We start from the raw sequence: 16,290 nt of genomic DNA, 5'->3' as shown, positions 1-16,290 counted from the left end.
GTGAGAGCTCAGAACATGTTGTAGTGCTAGTTCCCACCTGCAGAGTTCTGAGAAACTGGTGTCTGGGGGAAGAATCCAGATGGTGCGTGTGGTGAAACAGGTGCCGAGCTCACGAATGTCATGTTGCAGAGCATGCTGTGCAACAGGATATTGGGAGTTGCCAGTATACACACCCTGCCTATGCCCATTCATCCTAATTGATAATTTGGTGGTAGTCATGCCAATGTAGAAGGCTGAACAGTATTTATGTAACAGCTGGTATATGACGTGTTGTTTCGCAGGTGGCTCTCCGTTTTATAGTATATGTTTTGCCAGTTACAGGGCTGTTGTAGTCATTGGTAGGAGAGTGCATAGGGCAAGTCTTGCAGTGGGGTCTCAGGGCTAGGAGCCACAGGGCAGGGAGATGGGTGCAGAATGAGCGTAGGGTCTGATAAGAATATTGCAGAGATTGGGAGCATGATGGAAAGCTATTCTAGGTGTGGTGGGCAAAATTTCAGACAGAATGGATCTCATATTAGGTCATGATTTTAGGAAGTCATGGCCGTATCAAAGTAGCCGATTAACACATTCCAGACTGGGGTAATTCTGATTCACCAATGGTGTGCTCCAAAGTTGTTTTTTGGATGGATCAGCAGTACCAGGCTTGAATGTGATGGCCCAGGAAATGTCCTTTTTAACTAGATAGCTGGGCCTTCGGTGAGGATAAGATCAACATCGAGGAAAGTGGCATGGGATTCGGAATAGGACCATGTGAAATTTAATTGAGAGAAGGTATACCAACAACTCCCATGTACATGGTCTGTCTGCTGCAGAACATTTCGTCAGTCAGTACCCACTGATTCCAAATCCATGACATCCTTCATATTCACCTTAATCAACTTTATACTTACTAACAACTACTTCACCTTTGAGGGGCAGACATACAAAGCGATCAGGGGTATGGCCATGGGAACCAGGATGGCTCCTTCCTATGCCAATTTTTTCGTGGGTCAGTTGCAGGCGGCTTTCCTGGGATCTATAAGTCTTCAGCCCCTGGTTTGGTTTAAATACATTGATGACATTTTTACCATATGGACTCATGGTGAAGATCCCCTGATAAAATTCCTGGAATCTCTGAATACCTTCTCTCATTTAAATCTCAGATGGTCCCATGCTACTTTCCTGGATGTCGATCTCGTCCTCACCGAAGGCAGTTAAACATTTCCGTCCACATTAAACCTACCAACAAACAACAGTACTTACATTTTGACAGTTGCCATACTTTCCATGTCAAAAGGTCCCTCCCACACAGTCTTGGCATCCGAGGCAAATGTATTTGTTCAGATGCAGACTCTTTACAGCAATACACCACAATTATCACCTCAGTCTTTACTGCACGTAATTACCCCACCAGCCTAGTTAAAAAGTAGATTTTCCGGGCCATCACATCCAATCCTGGTACCGCTGATCCATCCAAAAAGCAAGTTTGGAGCACACCATTGGTGACTCAGTATTATCCTGGTCTGGAATGTGTTAATCAGCTACGTCGACAGGGCCATGACTTCTTAAAAATCATGACCTGAAATGAGATCCATTCTGTCTGAAATTTTGCCCCCACCACACATAGAATAATAGAATAGCTTTTCATCCCCCCCCCACACACACACACACAAACACTCTCCACAATATTCTTGTTAAACCCCATGTTCCTTCTACCTTCTACGCCCATCTCAGTACCCTATGGTTCCTACCCTGTGACCGTCCACACTGCAAGACTTGCCCTATGAACCCTCCTACCAATACCTAAAACAGCCCTGTAACTGGCAAAACATATATTATCAAAGGGAGAGCCACCTGCTAAACAACACATGTCCTACACCAGCTGTTATGTAAACATTGTTCGGCCTTCTGCATCAGCATAACTACTGCCAAATTATCAATTAGGATGAATGATTATAGGCAGAAGGTGTATACTGGCAATGCACAATTAGCATTCATCGTCAAACTATTTCTTGAAACTTCCTGGCAGATTAAAACTGTGTGCCCGACCGAGACTCGAACTCGGGACCTTTGCCTTTCGCGGGCAAGTGCTCTACCAACTGAGCTACCGAAGCACGACTCACGGCCGGTACTCACAGCTTTACTTCTGCCAGTACCTCGTCTCCTACCTTCCAAACTTTACAGAAGCTCTCCTGCGAAACTTGCAGAACTAGCACTCCTGAAAGAAAGGATATTGCGGAGACATGGCTTAGCCACAGCCTGGGGGATGTTTCCAGAATGAGATTTTCACTCTGCAGCGGAGTGTGCGCTGATATGAAACTTCCTGGCAGATTAAAACTGTGTGCTTTACTTCTGCCAGTACCTCGTCTCCTACCTTCCAAACTTTACAGAAGCTCTCCTGCGAAACTTGCAGAACTAGCACTCCTGAAAGAAAGGATATTGCGGAGACATGGCTTAGCCACAGCCTGGGGGATGTTTCCAGAATGAGATTTTCACTCTGCAGCGGAGTGTGCGCTGATATGAAACTTCCTGGCAGATTAAAACTATGTGCCCGACCGAGACTCGAACTCGGGACCTTTGCAAAGGTCACCAATTTAATTCACTTTCAGCTGTATTTGTTCTGGGTCTTTGCACTGCGGTGCCAGAACGCAGTGTTTTGTCATAATGGAGTGTTACTGAGAACTTCCAAGTGTTACAATATAATTTTAATGTAATAATTTTTTGCAGGTGGGATGTGGTAATGTTCCTAATGTTCATGCATAGCTTTTGCAGAAGTTTGGCTTTTCTCTTGGACAGTAATTGCTTATTCTGACTTAACCTCACCTTTATGCTTGATCATTGATAAAGTTGGGATTTCATCTTCTGATTTAGCAGTAAATACTTGAAGCCAAGAATTCAGCACTATATCCAATTGCAAAAATAAATATGTGACATATATTCTTGCTCTCAGACAATAATTCTTCATATTAACATTTCTGTGGAAGGAATGTTACAGTTATCACTTAATCTCAGTGTATATATCAAATTGATAGTTTGGAATATATCAACAGAATGCCAACAGATTTGACAGATAAGTTCTTGTCTTAAGTTTCTGGTGACATTTGTAGCATGTTATGGTACACTCTTTTTCTCGATGGTGTGCCACTGATTCTCCAATCCAGAATACCGAAGCGCAGAATAACTCAGTGTCCAGCAGGTACTGCAACTGGTGGTAATACCGCAATTAGCGTCGGACCTTAAATCCGTGCAGCACCCTGCTGTTCAGTTTACATGTACAAACAATAACAAAACCTACAAAAAGTTTTGTCTTTAGACTGTTTGAGTAACAAATTTTTTTGTAAGTATCGCAATCATCATTCATTGGTTAGGTAGACATTGGGTAACACACCATTTTACGGAAGTAATATGTAACACTACTGCATGTACAGCAAATATCTTTGTTTTGACAGTTAAATGTGAACTGTATTCCCTCACTTAATACATAGGCTACCTGATAATCACCTGAAGATTGAAACATTTTGTAAATCAAGAAGAATTTATTAGCAGTTGGTATTACAGTTCCGTCCTCCTAGTTTGCCCATCACATTCTCTTGTAGTTTATTGTCTTTACCCACCCTAGTGTTCAAATTATTGAGTAATAAAAATTTATCTTGCAAGAACATCTCTGTGTGGACAGTGTTAAGCTTGTTAAATTTACAGGTCTTAGACTGGTCATCACCACCACCACCACCACCACCACCATTTAAGGTGACAACATGACCCATTGAATGTTGTGTAACTGTTCCCAGAGAAAGATTTGCAAAGCACTATAAACCATTCACGTACAACAGAAGCATGACAGTGCTTTTTCTCCAAGCTACTAGCTGTAAGGATCCTGATGTGAATGACAGTGTAATGTATCAAATCATACTCTTATGGAAGTCTCTAGATTTCCAGGAACTTCGCATAGCCATTAACTTCCATTACTCTTCACCAGTGCCAGTGGTCAGGATGGTCAAAGGGTTGTAGTTGTCTTTACTTCATCTTATAACTTGTTTTCCTCAAGTGTGGGTCCATAGATTATATGAACTTACTGAAAAAACTCAAAATATTTCTTTGATTGGATTTTGCTTATTTGAAAGAAAATATTTTATCCAATTTCAGGCAAACCATCAGCTAATTTCAAAATTGACCAATAATGGAGCTGAAACAGGATAAAAATATCATCATTCTGACAACCAACATTATATGCAGGAAACATCACATCTTTCAGTAACCTAGTTTTTCAGCATCATTGTTGATATGTATCAACTCATGGATTGCAAGTGCTGGTCTCTTTCTGTTGTTTCCATCCATGAATTATATTCCACATTCCAATTTTTTAAAAAATTTACATAAAAGGGACCATCACTATATGGGTATCTTCCATAAGAAGACCTACCCAGGAAGGAGGGAGGGGGGGGGGGGGGGACAGATCTTGAGTAGTTGCAAGATCTCAAGGAGGCAACTGTTACACATCTACAGTGACTATGTAGATCTGGACTAAAGACTTACAGTTTCATGCAGAACCTGCCTCTGTCACTCTCATTCCTTTGCCGTTAGACTTTGAAGGAAGCAGAAACATCAGTCAAAAATGCCATTGGTTTGGCTTTAAGGTGAGCATAAGCTTCTAAGAAATGACTCACACACTGTTAGTTGGAAGCCATTTACCATATCTCACATTACATGAAACAGAAAATGACAGCCTACAAAGCTTCATTGGACTGCAATCCAAATTTTGTGGTTTCCTAAATTACTTGAAGAAAATGCCAGGGTGGATCCTCTATCCTCTATCCTTTGCCAATTTGAGCTTGTGTACCATCTCCAATGATGTCATCATTGACGGAATGATTCACGTGTTCACCTGTTGGAACACACAGTCTTGGGTTGAGGCCCCCCACTCAAACATCTCAGGTGCGCTAACATTCAGCATCTGATTACTTCAGAGTGAAATCCTGCACAAGATTATTGGGGTTGCTTGTAAATATGTTGGTGATGCTTGTAAATATGCACATAACTTGGTTCAAATGGCTCTGAGCGCTATGGGACTTAACTTCTGAGGTCATAAGTCTCCTAGAACTTAAAACTACTTAAACCTAACTAACCTAAGGACATCACACACATCCATGCCCGAGGCAAGATTCGATCCTGCGACCGTAGCGGTCGCGCGGTTCTAGACTGTAGCGCCTATAACCGCTCGGCCACCCCGGCCGGCTGCACATAACTGTCACTGAAACACTACTTATGTTGCCCTTCATTATGCATAATACAGAAAACTGTGTGACATTGTTGACCTGTTTGAAATCTGTTGTACATTAATTATGTGCTTTCACTTATTACTGCAGGCGAGAGGGCTTGAGAAGAAGGATGCAAGTGTCCAGTTTCATTTACTCTGTCTTCGCTGTTTGGGTTTGATACTTTCAAAAGTACGGAGTGATGCTGTATTTTCACAAGGCAGAATAAATGATGTTATTCGTGTTGTGAATTTGTTGAGAAGTCAAAAAATGTCTGCTGGTGAAGAGGTAAGTCCTCATTTATTTAAATAACTGTAAAATATTTTATATGAAGAGAATAACCATTAACTTAGAAAACAATGTTGAAGGAAACCCACAAATACCTGTGCTGTTTCCAATTACAGTGCCTAATATGAAAGTAATAAAACTTTAAAACTGCCCCGTTTGGTTGTTTGTTTGTTTGAACAGACTAACCTCTAACACTACCAAACATATTTCGTGAGTTTTCCATAGTTAATATGAGCATAGCTTGGAGCAACACAAAGGCTTTATTTCCTCAAAATCAGAACACGGAAAAAAGAAATATCGTAATTTGAAGTTTTCTAAATGTGAAAGTATGTTGTCTTCTCACGACTAAACCACTGAACCAATTTTGATAAAACTGGTATGCAGATAACTTGAATCCTGAGGAATAAATTATGGTGGCTACTTTAGAGAGTAAAAGAAAAGAAAAGTTGACATCCAAAAGTGTGAAGTATGGGATGAAACACATTTTTTACACCAGTGAATACAAACCATGTTAAAATATTAAATTTGTTGAATAATGTACATGTCATATAATATATAGCTACTTCAGTACCATGATACATAGATGTGCACTCCTGCCCCACCTGTCCGCATGCACTGCTCAGCAGGAGTACCCCATAACAATTAGACCATAGATGATGTGCTGATATTTCTGTCATGGATTAAAGGAATTAGTACCATCAGTTAGAGGTGTTTCTGGAGGATTGGCCAAGGCAGTGTTCATGGTTCTCTGGAATACTGAAGGATGCCATTTGGATTAAAGAGTGCACCACTAACACTTCAGCAGTTGTTGAACGGGACACTGAGGGTTTTAAACATCAGCAGTGATTGGTGTGTCTCAGTGATATAATTGTGTTTTCCAGGGATGAGGAGGAACATATACAATGTTTGAGAGAGGTCTTAAAAAGGTTACCGACAGCATAGCTGATGTGTTGAGTATGGAGAAGTTTCATTTTGCCTTTGAGGAAATGGGTTACTTTGGGCAGTTAATTAGTACTGTTGGGGTAAAGACCCAACTGGTACACAATTTTCCAATTCCTAAGTCAAAAAAAGAGCTACAGTTATTTTTAGGATCTTAAATTATTATTGGAAATTTCTCATGGTGTTCATGGATGTGGCACAACCACTCATGCAACTGTTAAGTTTGAATGAAGAGAGGAACGTCAAGCTACATTCAAAGGATTGAATAATTTCAAGCCTGGTTTTGATTTTCCCTATTGATCCAAAGGAATCTGTGCTGTCTATGGTGCATTTAGTCAGGCATTAAGATGTGTTTTAAATCAGGAGGTGAATGTTGAAGAACATCCTGTGGCTTACACTTCATGACAAGTCTGCAACTTCCGGGCACATGTTGGCTTGCCCGCCACTTCTTTGTCAGTATTGGAGGGAGAAGGACATGTTTATGTGACCAGTACAGTATAATGCATTTAGAGTATCGATGTTCATAGTGAAAATGTTGTAGTTATTAAACAAAAAGTACGAATAAATATAATTTTTAGCTGAAAGTATTTCGGATCCGGTAGTATTTATTTCAAACAAGAAGAAAACCCAGGCCATGCTTGTTGGAATAATTATTTTGCAGACAAAACCCCTAGACAAACGAGATCTGCAGTGTGTAATCTTTCAGCAGCTACTAATAAATAAGTCTTGCTGAAATTGTGCTGGAACTACTCGTATTATTCTCATTCAAAGACACGTTGTGAGAGTGTGGTCCTACCACAATATACTGCATAAGATTCCACAATTGTTCAGTTGTGAAGAAATGAGATAGGTAACAACCAGTACACAATCCAGTAAGACGGAAAAGAACTATTCTACACAGGGAAGGAAATGCCCTGCTTGATATACAGAATTACATATTTTTGGTGCTATTTGTATGGGTAAAAATTTGAGGTAATAGCTAATATGTGGCTCTAAAATGGTTACTAGGGTTTAAGGACCCTTCTAGCAGCCTGACAAGGTGAGTGTTAAGACTCTGTGAGTTTGATTATGAAGTGCTGCACATGCTAGGAAAGAAGCTCAGAAACATGGTTGGTTTGAGCAGGAAGATACTGGTGGTACAGGCACTCGAACACGGGCTTGCTGAGTGGCAAGCAGTGCAAACTGCTGACGCTGACTGCAAGCTATATGTGACACAGTTGCAGTTCAGAATGTGAGATAGTCAACTAGATTGGGGCTATGAATTGTAGTGCCAGCTAAGCACAAGTTGGAACTATTGAGAGAAGTAAATGAACGCATGCTATCTGGGTATGTAGTAGGGTGATGAACCAATGAGTAGTGAAGAGGTACTAGTGGAAGTATAGGAAGGAAGACTTAGACTGTTATGTGAGGAGTTGGGTACAGTGTGCGCAACAAGTGGTCATGAACCATAGATGAGTACTGTTGTAAGGGTTGCCAGAAGCAACAAAACCATTTGAAATGATAATGTTTTGGGTTTATTTAACTGGACTCCAGTGGGAAACCATTTTGTTTTAAAGTTTATTGTTCTCTTCTCTCAATGTGTTGAAATGGTCATCACCCTAAATCAGCAAGTATGTAATTACAGCAGTGCAAGCTGTGGTTAACAATTGCTTGCTCAAATTTGGTCTGCCTGAAACTGGTCACAGACCAGGAGACACATTTCCAGTCACACTTTATGAAACAACTGTGTCATGTGCTTCGGGTTCAAAAATTAAGAACTGGTCTACTGCACTCATAGTCTAATGGTAGAAAGGAACGAGTGCACTGTACTATTGGTAGGATGTTGAGTTACTATTTGAACATTATGACTGGGATACGAGTTCACATGAGTACTAGGCAATCCCTGTATGGCAGGTAGAGGCCATCGCCATTTGATATGATTGGAGCAAAAATTGGCAAGGACAAAGTTCCAGTTCGTAATTTCACCAAAAGGTTTAGGGGCATCTGCAGAAAGCAAAGGCCCTGGAACAGCAAGAGGCAGCAATGAAATTCGTGGGGAATGTACCATGTTATAAGGTAGGGCAATGGGTGATGTTGTCGAGCCCATATATTTCATCGTCATGAAATACCAGGGTCCGTACCAGACGATAGAGACTACATCACACATCACCAGTCAGTGTCAAGCTTCGCTTACCAGTAAGAATGACAATAATGCATGTTGGGCACCTACAACCATTCCAAGGTTCTCTGTATTCATTTCTACAGATATCAGAACTCAACACATCACCAGTCAGTGTCAAGCTTCGCTTACCAGTAAGAATGACAATAGTGCATGTTGGGCACCTACAACCATTCCAAGGTTCTCTGTATTCATTTCTACAGATATCAGAACTCGACCCAGAAAATAAGGTGAGAATAAATCAATGGAAGAGTGAGCATGAGGAAGCTACACGACCCATGCGGGAGGTTGTGTAGGCACTGAAGTGAAGGATGTGAGGAGGGATGTTGAGCGTAATATTTTCGTGTGTGGTAACATAAGTAGGTGACTTTTGGGTGTTACGTGCAGTTATTGGAAGGTAATAAAATACTTACACTACAATAGTGAGCTTTTATAGGGAGTAAGCTTTGTGTATCATGGTATGTGTAAGAAATATGGCCAGTGACAGAAGATCTGTTTGAAGGGGAGAAGAAAACTGACAGCAGCCCCCTTTCTCAGGTTTCTGTACACTGGCAATAAGGATGAATGAGATTCTAGTCATGACAGAGCTTCACCTCTTAACCAACGGGAAAGTGGGGGCACTGCAGGATCAGCACCCAGAGAGCAGAGTGTTTTTCGCAAGACACTAAGACTTAAACTGTCATAAATACAAATAAGTTTCTAGAATGAGATTTTCACTCTGCAGCGGAGTGTGCGCTGATATGAAACTTCCCGGCAGATCTCATTCTGGAAACATCCCCTAGGCTGTGGCTAAGCCATGTCTCCGCAATATCCTTTCTTTCAGGAGTGCTAGTTCTGCAAGTTTCGCAGGAGAGCTTCTGTAAATTTTGGAAGGTAGGAGGCAAGGTACTGGCAGAAGTAAAGCTATGAGGACGGGGTGTTAGTCGTGCTTGGGTAGCTCAGTTGGTAGAGCACTTGCCTGTGAAAGGCAAAGGTCCCGAGTTCGAGTCTCGGTCCGGCACACAGTTTTAATCTGCCAGGAAGTTTCAAATAAGTTTCTACTTACACTCTGAGATGGTTCTTAAAGACACTTGAAATACATTCACTAACTAAACAATTTCTGTCTAATGAAGAGAAGACAGATTGCTGGTAGAATATACATGAAAAGATGGACAGATAAGTTGGAGAAAACATGCAGCATGGAAGAATAACAGTTTCAGAAGTAATGTTGCATCAGCTTTTAAGACAAGCAAGTCAGTATCCTTGACTTGATCTCGAATCTCATTTTCAATCCTTTGTTGTTTGCTTTGTTGTTTTTATTGAATATTGATTATAACTCAAAAAATATTCTGTTTTCCAAGTCCGTAATTGTTCAGTAGTGTCTTTCAATAAAAGGTCATTGTTAGTCTTCATCTTTTCACCCATTTGTGTAGAAAACGATCTCAGAATTTCCACTAAGTCTTCAGTTTTTACTTTTTTTGATTTGTCTTAAGTTTGATTCACATGATTTCAGTTACCCTGTTCACCAGTTTTTATAATGTTCATTGATTTCAATAACCAACTGCCCAAACACCACGAATTCTACTATTTTATTGTATTTATCTCATCTTCTTTTCTAGAATTCAGCTTGCAGATATTCAGTTGGTCTATGTTCTTTATTTTCCTCATGTGACATAGCATGGTGGGTTTCTCCCATCTGTTACGGTTTTCTACTACCATAAATAACCAGACTCTTTTATTTGCCAAATCTTTATCTTATTTTCAATACATTTCCCTATTGGCATGTGAGACACACATGAAAATCTCAAGATCTTATTTGGACTTAATCCCACTTGAACTTGTTCAGATTATGATTTTACTTTCTCAGTTTGCACTGGCATAGTGAACTCTTATTAAGGCACTCATAATTAGAAAATGCAATTAATTGATGTTAGTGCTACAGTTTTCAACATGCTAAAACCTTATGAGCTAATCAGTATATTTGAGAAAGGTTATCCATATCGGCAGAAAGTCTCTCCTCTAAAATACTTTGAATTATCTCAAAATAACTTTAATTCTTCAGTACAAAATGACATATAGCATTAATTAACTCACTAATTAATAATTTCATGTAATTTACTATTGTGGTCTTCAGTCTGAAGTCTGTTTTGATGCAGCTCTCCAGGCTACTCTATCCTATGCAAGCTTCTTCATTCTCGAATAGCTACTGCGACCTATGACCTGAATCTGCTTGCTGCATTCATCTCTTGGTCTTCTTATATGGTTTTTACCCCTCACACTTTCTTCCAGTACTCAGTTGATCTCTCAGAATGTGTCCTATCGAGTGATCCCTTCTTCTAGTCAGGTTGTACCACAAATTTCTTGTCTCCCCAGTTCTATTCAGTATCTCCTCATTAGTTGTGTGATTTATCCATCTAATCTTCAGCATTCTTGTGTAGTACCACATTTCAAATGCTGCTATTCTCCTCTTGTCTAAACTGTTTATCATAATTTCTTATTTCCACACTTTCCTACACTCCATACAAATATTTCCAAACACTTAAATCTGTATTTGATATTGACAAAATTCCTTTTTGCAGAAATGTTTTCTTTACTATTGCCAGTCTACATTTTATGTTTACTACCTCGGCATTCTTCAGTTACTCTGCTGTCCAAATAACAAAACTCATCTACTACTTTAAGTGTCTCATTTCCAAATCTAATCTCCTCAGTGTCACCTGATTTAGTTTGACTGCATTCCATCATCCTTGTTTTGCTTTTGTTCTTGTTTATCTTATATACTCCTTTCTAGACACTGCCCATTCCATACATCTGCTCTCCCAAGTCTTTTCTGTACTGTCTCTGACAGAATTAAGATATCATTGGTAAATCTCAAAATTTTTATTTCTTCTTCCTGAAGTTTAATTTCTATACCAATTTTTTCGTTTTTTCCCTTTACTGCATATTCAGCGTACACATGGAATAATTTCAGGGATAGCTTACAACCCTGTCTCACTCCCTTCTCAACTACTGATTCCCTTTCGTGCCCTTCGACTCTTATAACTGCCATCTGGTTTCTTTGCAAATTGTAAATAGCCTTTCGCTCCCTGTATTTTATCCTCGCCACGTTTAGAATTTGAAAGAGAGTATTCTAGTCAACATTACCAAAAGCTTTCTCTAAGTCTACAAATGCTACAATAGTAGGTTTGCCTTTCTTTAACCTATCTTCAATGAGAAGTCATACGGTCAGTATTCCCTCGCATGTTCCTATATTTCTCCAGAACCCAAACTGATCTTCCCCAATGTCTGCTTCTACCAGTTTTTCCTTTCTTCTGTAAAGGATTCATGTTAGTATTTTGCAATGATAGTTCAGTAATTTTCACACCTGTCAGCACCTATTTTCTTTGGAATTGGAACTATTATATTCTTCTTGAAATCTGAGGGTATTTTGCCTGTCTCTTACATCTTGCTTACTTAATGGAAAATTTTGCCATGTTTGGCTCTCCCAAGGCTATCAGCAGCTCTAAGAGCATGTTGTCTACTCTTGAAGCCTTGGTTCAACTTAGGTCTTTTGGTGCTCTGTCAAATTATTCTTCCAGAATCATATCTCTCATCTCATCCATCTCATCTCATCTCATCTCATCTACATCTACATCCACTGCCATTTCTGTAATACTGCCTTCAAATTCATCTCCCTTCTATAATTCCTCTATATACTCCTTCCACCTTTTAGCTTTCCCTTCTTTGCCTAGGATTGGTTTTCCATCTGAGTTCTTGATACTCATACATCTGCTTCTCTTTTCACCAAAGGCCTCTTCAATTTTCCTGTAGGCAGTATTTATCTTTCCCCTAGTGAAATATGCTTCTAAATCCTTCCATTTGTCCTCTAGCATTTCCTGCTTAGTCATATTGCATTCCATGTCGATCTCATTTTTTAGCCATTTGTACTGTCTTTCATCTGCTTCCTTTGCTGCATTTTTATATCTGCTACAGCTCCAGTAGAGCTGTACATTTCTCCTGCCAACTGATAAGCAAAGAATTCGGCAGTTTTCATCATTTGTTAGAAAAATACTTCCTGTGTGTCTCAGGAGCTAAAATTTTGACAGTGTCTTTCCTTTGTTGTGTTCTTCCTGGATAAAAAATTTCGGAGCATGCTGTGACCTATCGGATTGAACCATTCCCTTGTCTGTTCACTTTTTGACTCATCGATTTTGTTATTATTTTGTATGTTGTATTACTACTCGGTTCATTTGTGAAATCTTTCATCTACCTCAGCAAATCTTCAGAATCTGAATTTCCTCGAGTAAATGAACATCCAAAACTTTGTTTAAGACCTAAATTATCCCAATCACCCCACTCCCCCACCTTACATCCCCCCTCCCCCGTAGTTTCCTCCTCATGTACACTTTTAATTTCTACGTTCATCATGTTGACACATTCTAAGTCTTCATGATAAAAAAAAAAAATGAAATATCACATGCAACTTTTTCTTCCAAAAGTTTTCACTTCATAAAATATAGAATACAAAAACAATGATAAAAGTAATGACTTTCAATTTATCATCATGATTTTGCATAAGGCTGCAGACAGTGCTGTCCACAACACTGAGTGCTCTTCTACCAAAACAGAAAAAAATTAACGTCTAAGAAGTATCATTTATGACGTTCCTTGCAAATTTGGTGCAACATATACCAATCAGGCTATCCATAAAGTTGAGGAATAGTGCACGGAATATGAACACTTCCGTTATTTTGCAATGCATCATGTCTACTGCTGCCAAACACGGCATTTCCCAGAAGAATACATTGATCTGCTGTTGCACGACATTGATTACCATGGCCACAACTTATTTGGACCTTCTGTTCATTCATTAATTAATTCATTCATGTGTTCCATAATTGTCATCAACAAAAATCTTGCAGAATGTGGAACAATTGGAGCTATACATTAACAGGCAACCATTTCGGGGTACTTCTGTAAAGTATACTAACAACAAATTATGAGCAGTGTTGATTGAAAATATACAAAGTATTCTAGCAATGCTGTATCCGCATGAACACAATAAGACAGATTTCATTGAACCTTCAGATGTTAGATAATCAGATCAGCACCAAACGTATATCGAAAGAGCATCAACCAAAAGACCGGTATAATTTGTGCCATCCCCCTTCATCCAGGAGAACATGCGTAAATGGTAAGTAATAAGTAACACCTTTCGAGCACAGGAAAAGCATGCATGTGAGTGTCTGTTGTGTCAGGGTCCTGTCAGGAATGGTAGAACATTAGTTTGTCGTACCAAGGGTTCTGGGTTCGAGCCCTGCTCGTGCCAGTTTTTGTACTGTAATATGCATGAAACTGTTAAATGGGACAAAATCTTCCTGTCATGTGAAAGTAGTAGTAGTAGTAGTAGTAGTAGTAGTATAGTAGTAGTAGTAGTAGTAAAAAAACGACAACAACAACATCAATAATTGAATGCTAAATGCCAGCATTGCCGTGCATCAGATGTGCACATTATGGCTAGAATCTTGTTTGTGCGTGCATGAACAAGTGTGTCTGAAATTGCTGTCCAGTCCATGTGTTACTGCTACTGGTGCAGGTGAGAGTACTGTTTTGTAGTATGAATCTGTGGAATGTTACTGATATTCTCATAAGATTGTTGCATAGGGATGGTTGTGTACTTACAACATTGGAAATAACTGAATCTGACAGAATGTGTGTGCAGCATTCGTACTGGACATAACTGGTCAGTGGAAGGTGTCGAATGTCACCAAAGGGGAAACATTAGATATCGACAAGGGCACACCAGATCGAACAGAATTGTTCATTTGTGACCAAGTGCATGGCCAAGAGTCAGCATCTTCAATATCATTGCCAGAAGAGTCCTCAAGTGATTGAAATGACGAAATATCACAACAGGAAAAAAGGGTAGTGTTTTACTCATGAACAGAGAAAATCGAAATGATCTAATATTGACTTAATGTCAAAGAGCAACCAAAGTCAATCCAAACGTTTGTACATTGTATCAGTTGTGCGGCATGTATGTTATATCAATGGAAGTGGCAGTTGGAAACATATCACAATGCATGTGCTGGAGACGTTTAAACAGCGCTGTCAGGAGGGTCAATGTGTTCACAACGTAGACATCAAATTGTGGGCAAAAATAAAAGCAAGGCACTTAAATTTCCCAAGCTTTGATGCAAGTGGCAGTTGAGTCTTACACTGGAAGTGTAAAAACAACATTGTAAGCCATAAAGTAAAGTTACTGTGAAAACAAACCAGAATACGAACGACATCCAAAAAACTCTAGAAGACTCCCAATAAGCAACTTATACACTCATAACATCCTACAAAGATGCAAATGTATACAATGGCAATGAAAGTGGATTCAATGAAGAGATGACTGTGGGCTGCACTGTTGCAGCTAGTGGTTCTACAGATATTGTAAGGGTTGTGCAATCTGTTCACATGACAACTTACACATACAAAAACATTCAATTGCTTTCACAGACAGGCAGATTTGCTCAACTATTTGTAGCTCTTCAGGAGCCACATTCTTTGAGTGCTTATATACTTCAGTTCATGTTTCCAGCACCAGATTTAATCATCCACTCTCACTGCTCCAGCAAAATGATCAAAGAAGTGTTCAGAACAAAGAAACAAATTGGTGGAGAGAAACTTCTACTGATAGTGGATTCTTACCAGTCACAAAATGACTCCAGTATTCTTCGTGACCTGCACATACAAAATAACCTATCACAAATCACGTAACTCCATTAAACACAGCCTCCATTTGTCAACCACATGAACTTAATTTCTAAACAATGTATAGGCATATGATCCATAAAATCTCCAATGCTGCTTGAGATCCTATGGTAGAGGGTTATCTGCAACAATGGACTAATCTTCTTAAGCTGCAGTCCCTTACATACAATCAATCATGTTCGCCATGTTTCTATAATTCACACCATAATGGCTGGATAACAGCTAAACACATTGATGAACCCAGACTCTTTGAGACTTGACACAGGTCTGTTTCAGGCACAATATTCCATTCTGCAATCTATACAGTGGATCCATAGATATGATATTCATGAAATGTGCTTGGTGTACAAAAGTAATTTGCTTCACATACTTCTTTTTACGCAACCACTATTGTGAAACTTTTCTTCCTGAATGAATGGCTTTGTGCTTGTGTGGTGGTATTTGTGTTGTTTCCTGAACGCAGTGTACTTATTAATATTCTTACTATGTTTATTCTTCTTCTTCTTCTTCTTCTTCTTATTATTATTATTATTGTTATTATTATCATTATTAATAATAATAATAATAATAAAACTCCAACATGTTTAATGGAATGGTTTCTTTATTCTTCTGTACTGATTGTTTGAGTTTATTCTGCGGAACTGCAAATGTACTCTGTAGCTTTGATACTTTCAAACAAATTAAGCATGTTCTCCTGGATAACAGCACATGGCACAAGCTGTATTGGAGTTTTTGTTCATACTCTGTTGATATACAATGGTCTGTTGCTGATCTGACATCAGGAGGTTTTGGTGTAAGTACAAAGCAGACAGAACCGAGCATCTTGTTTAACTTGTCGTTGTTCTTGTGTCACCTAAGTTTGTTGCCCCATCTGGATCCCCAAGGAACTCAACACGACACCTCATCCACTATAAATCTCTGCTTCTAGTATGTGTAAGTAATTTTGATTTGTTT

The 16,290-nt window shown here is 39.3% G+C and overlaps 1 protein-coding gene across 1 annotated transcript in view; it reads left to right on the top strand.

Moving 5' to 3' along the window:
* LOC126235262 (nipped-B-like protein A) overlaps window positions 1-16,290 on the top strand; it is a 274,736-nt gene that overhangs the window by 129,221 nt on the left and 129,225 nt on the right. Inside the window, exon 7 of the mRNA XM_049943992.1 lies at window positions 5,343-5,519. Coding sequence (XP_049799949.1) covers window positions 5,343-5,519 — 177 coding nt within the window. The remainder of the gene's footprint in view (window positions 1-5,342; window positions 5,520-16,290) is intronic.

Source organism: Schistocerca nitens, chromosome 2 (genome assembly GCF_023898315.1).
Source record: "Schistocerca nitens isolate TAMUIC-IGC-003100 chromosome 2, iqSchNite1.1, whole genome shotgun sequence".
Taxonomy (NCBI): domain Eukaryota; kingdom Metazoa; phylum Arthropoda; class Insecta; order Orthoptera; family Acrididae; genus Schistocerca; species Schistocerca nitens.
Note: the sequence above shows the minus strand (reverse complement) of the source record. Positions and strands in the feature narration are given on the sequence as shown.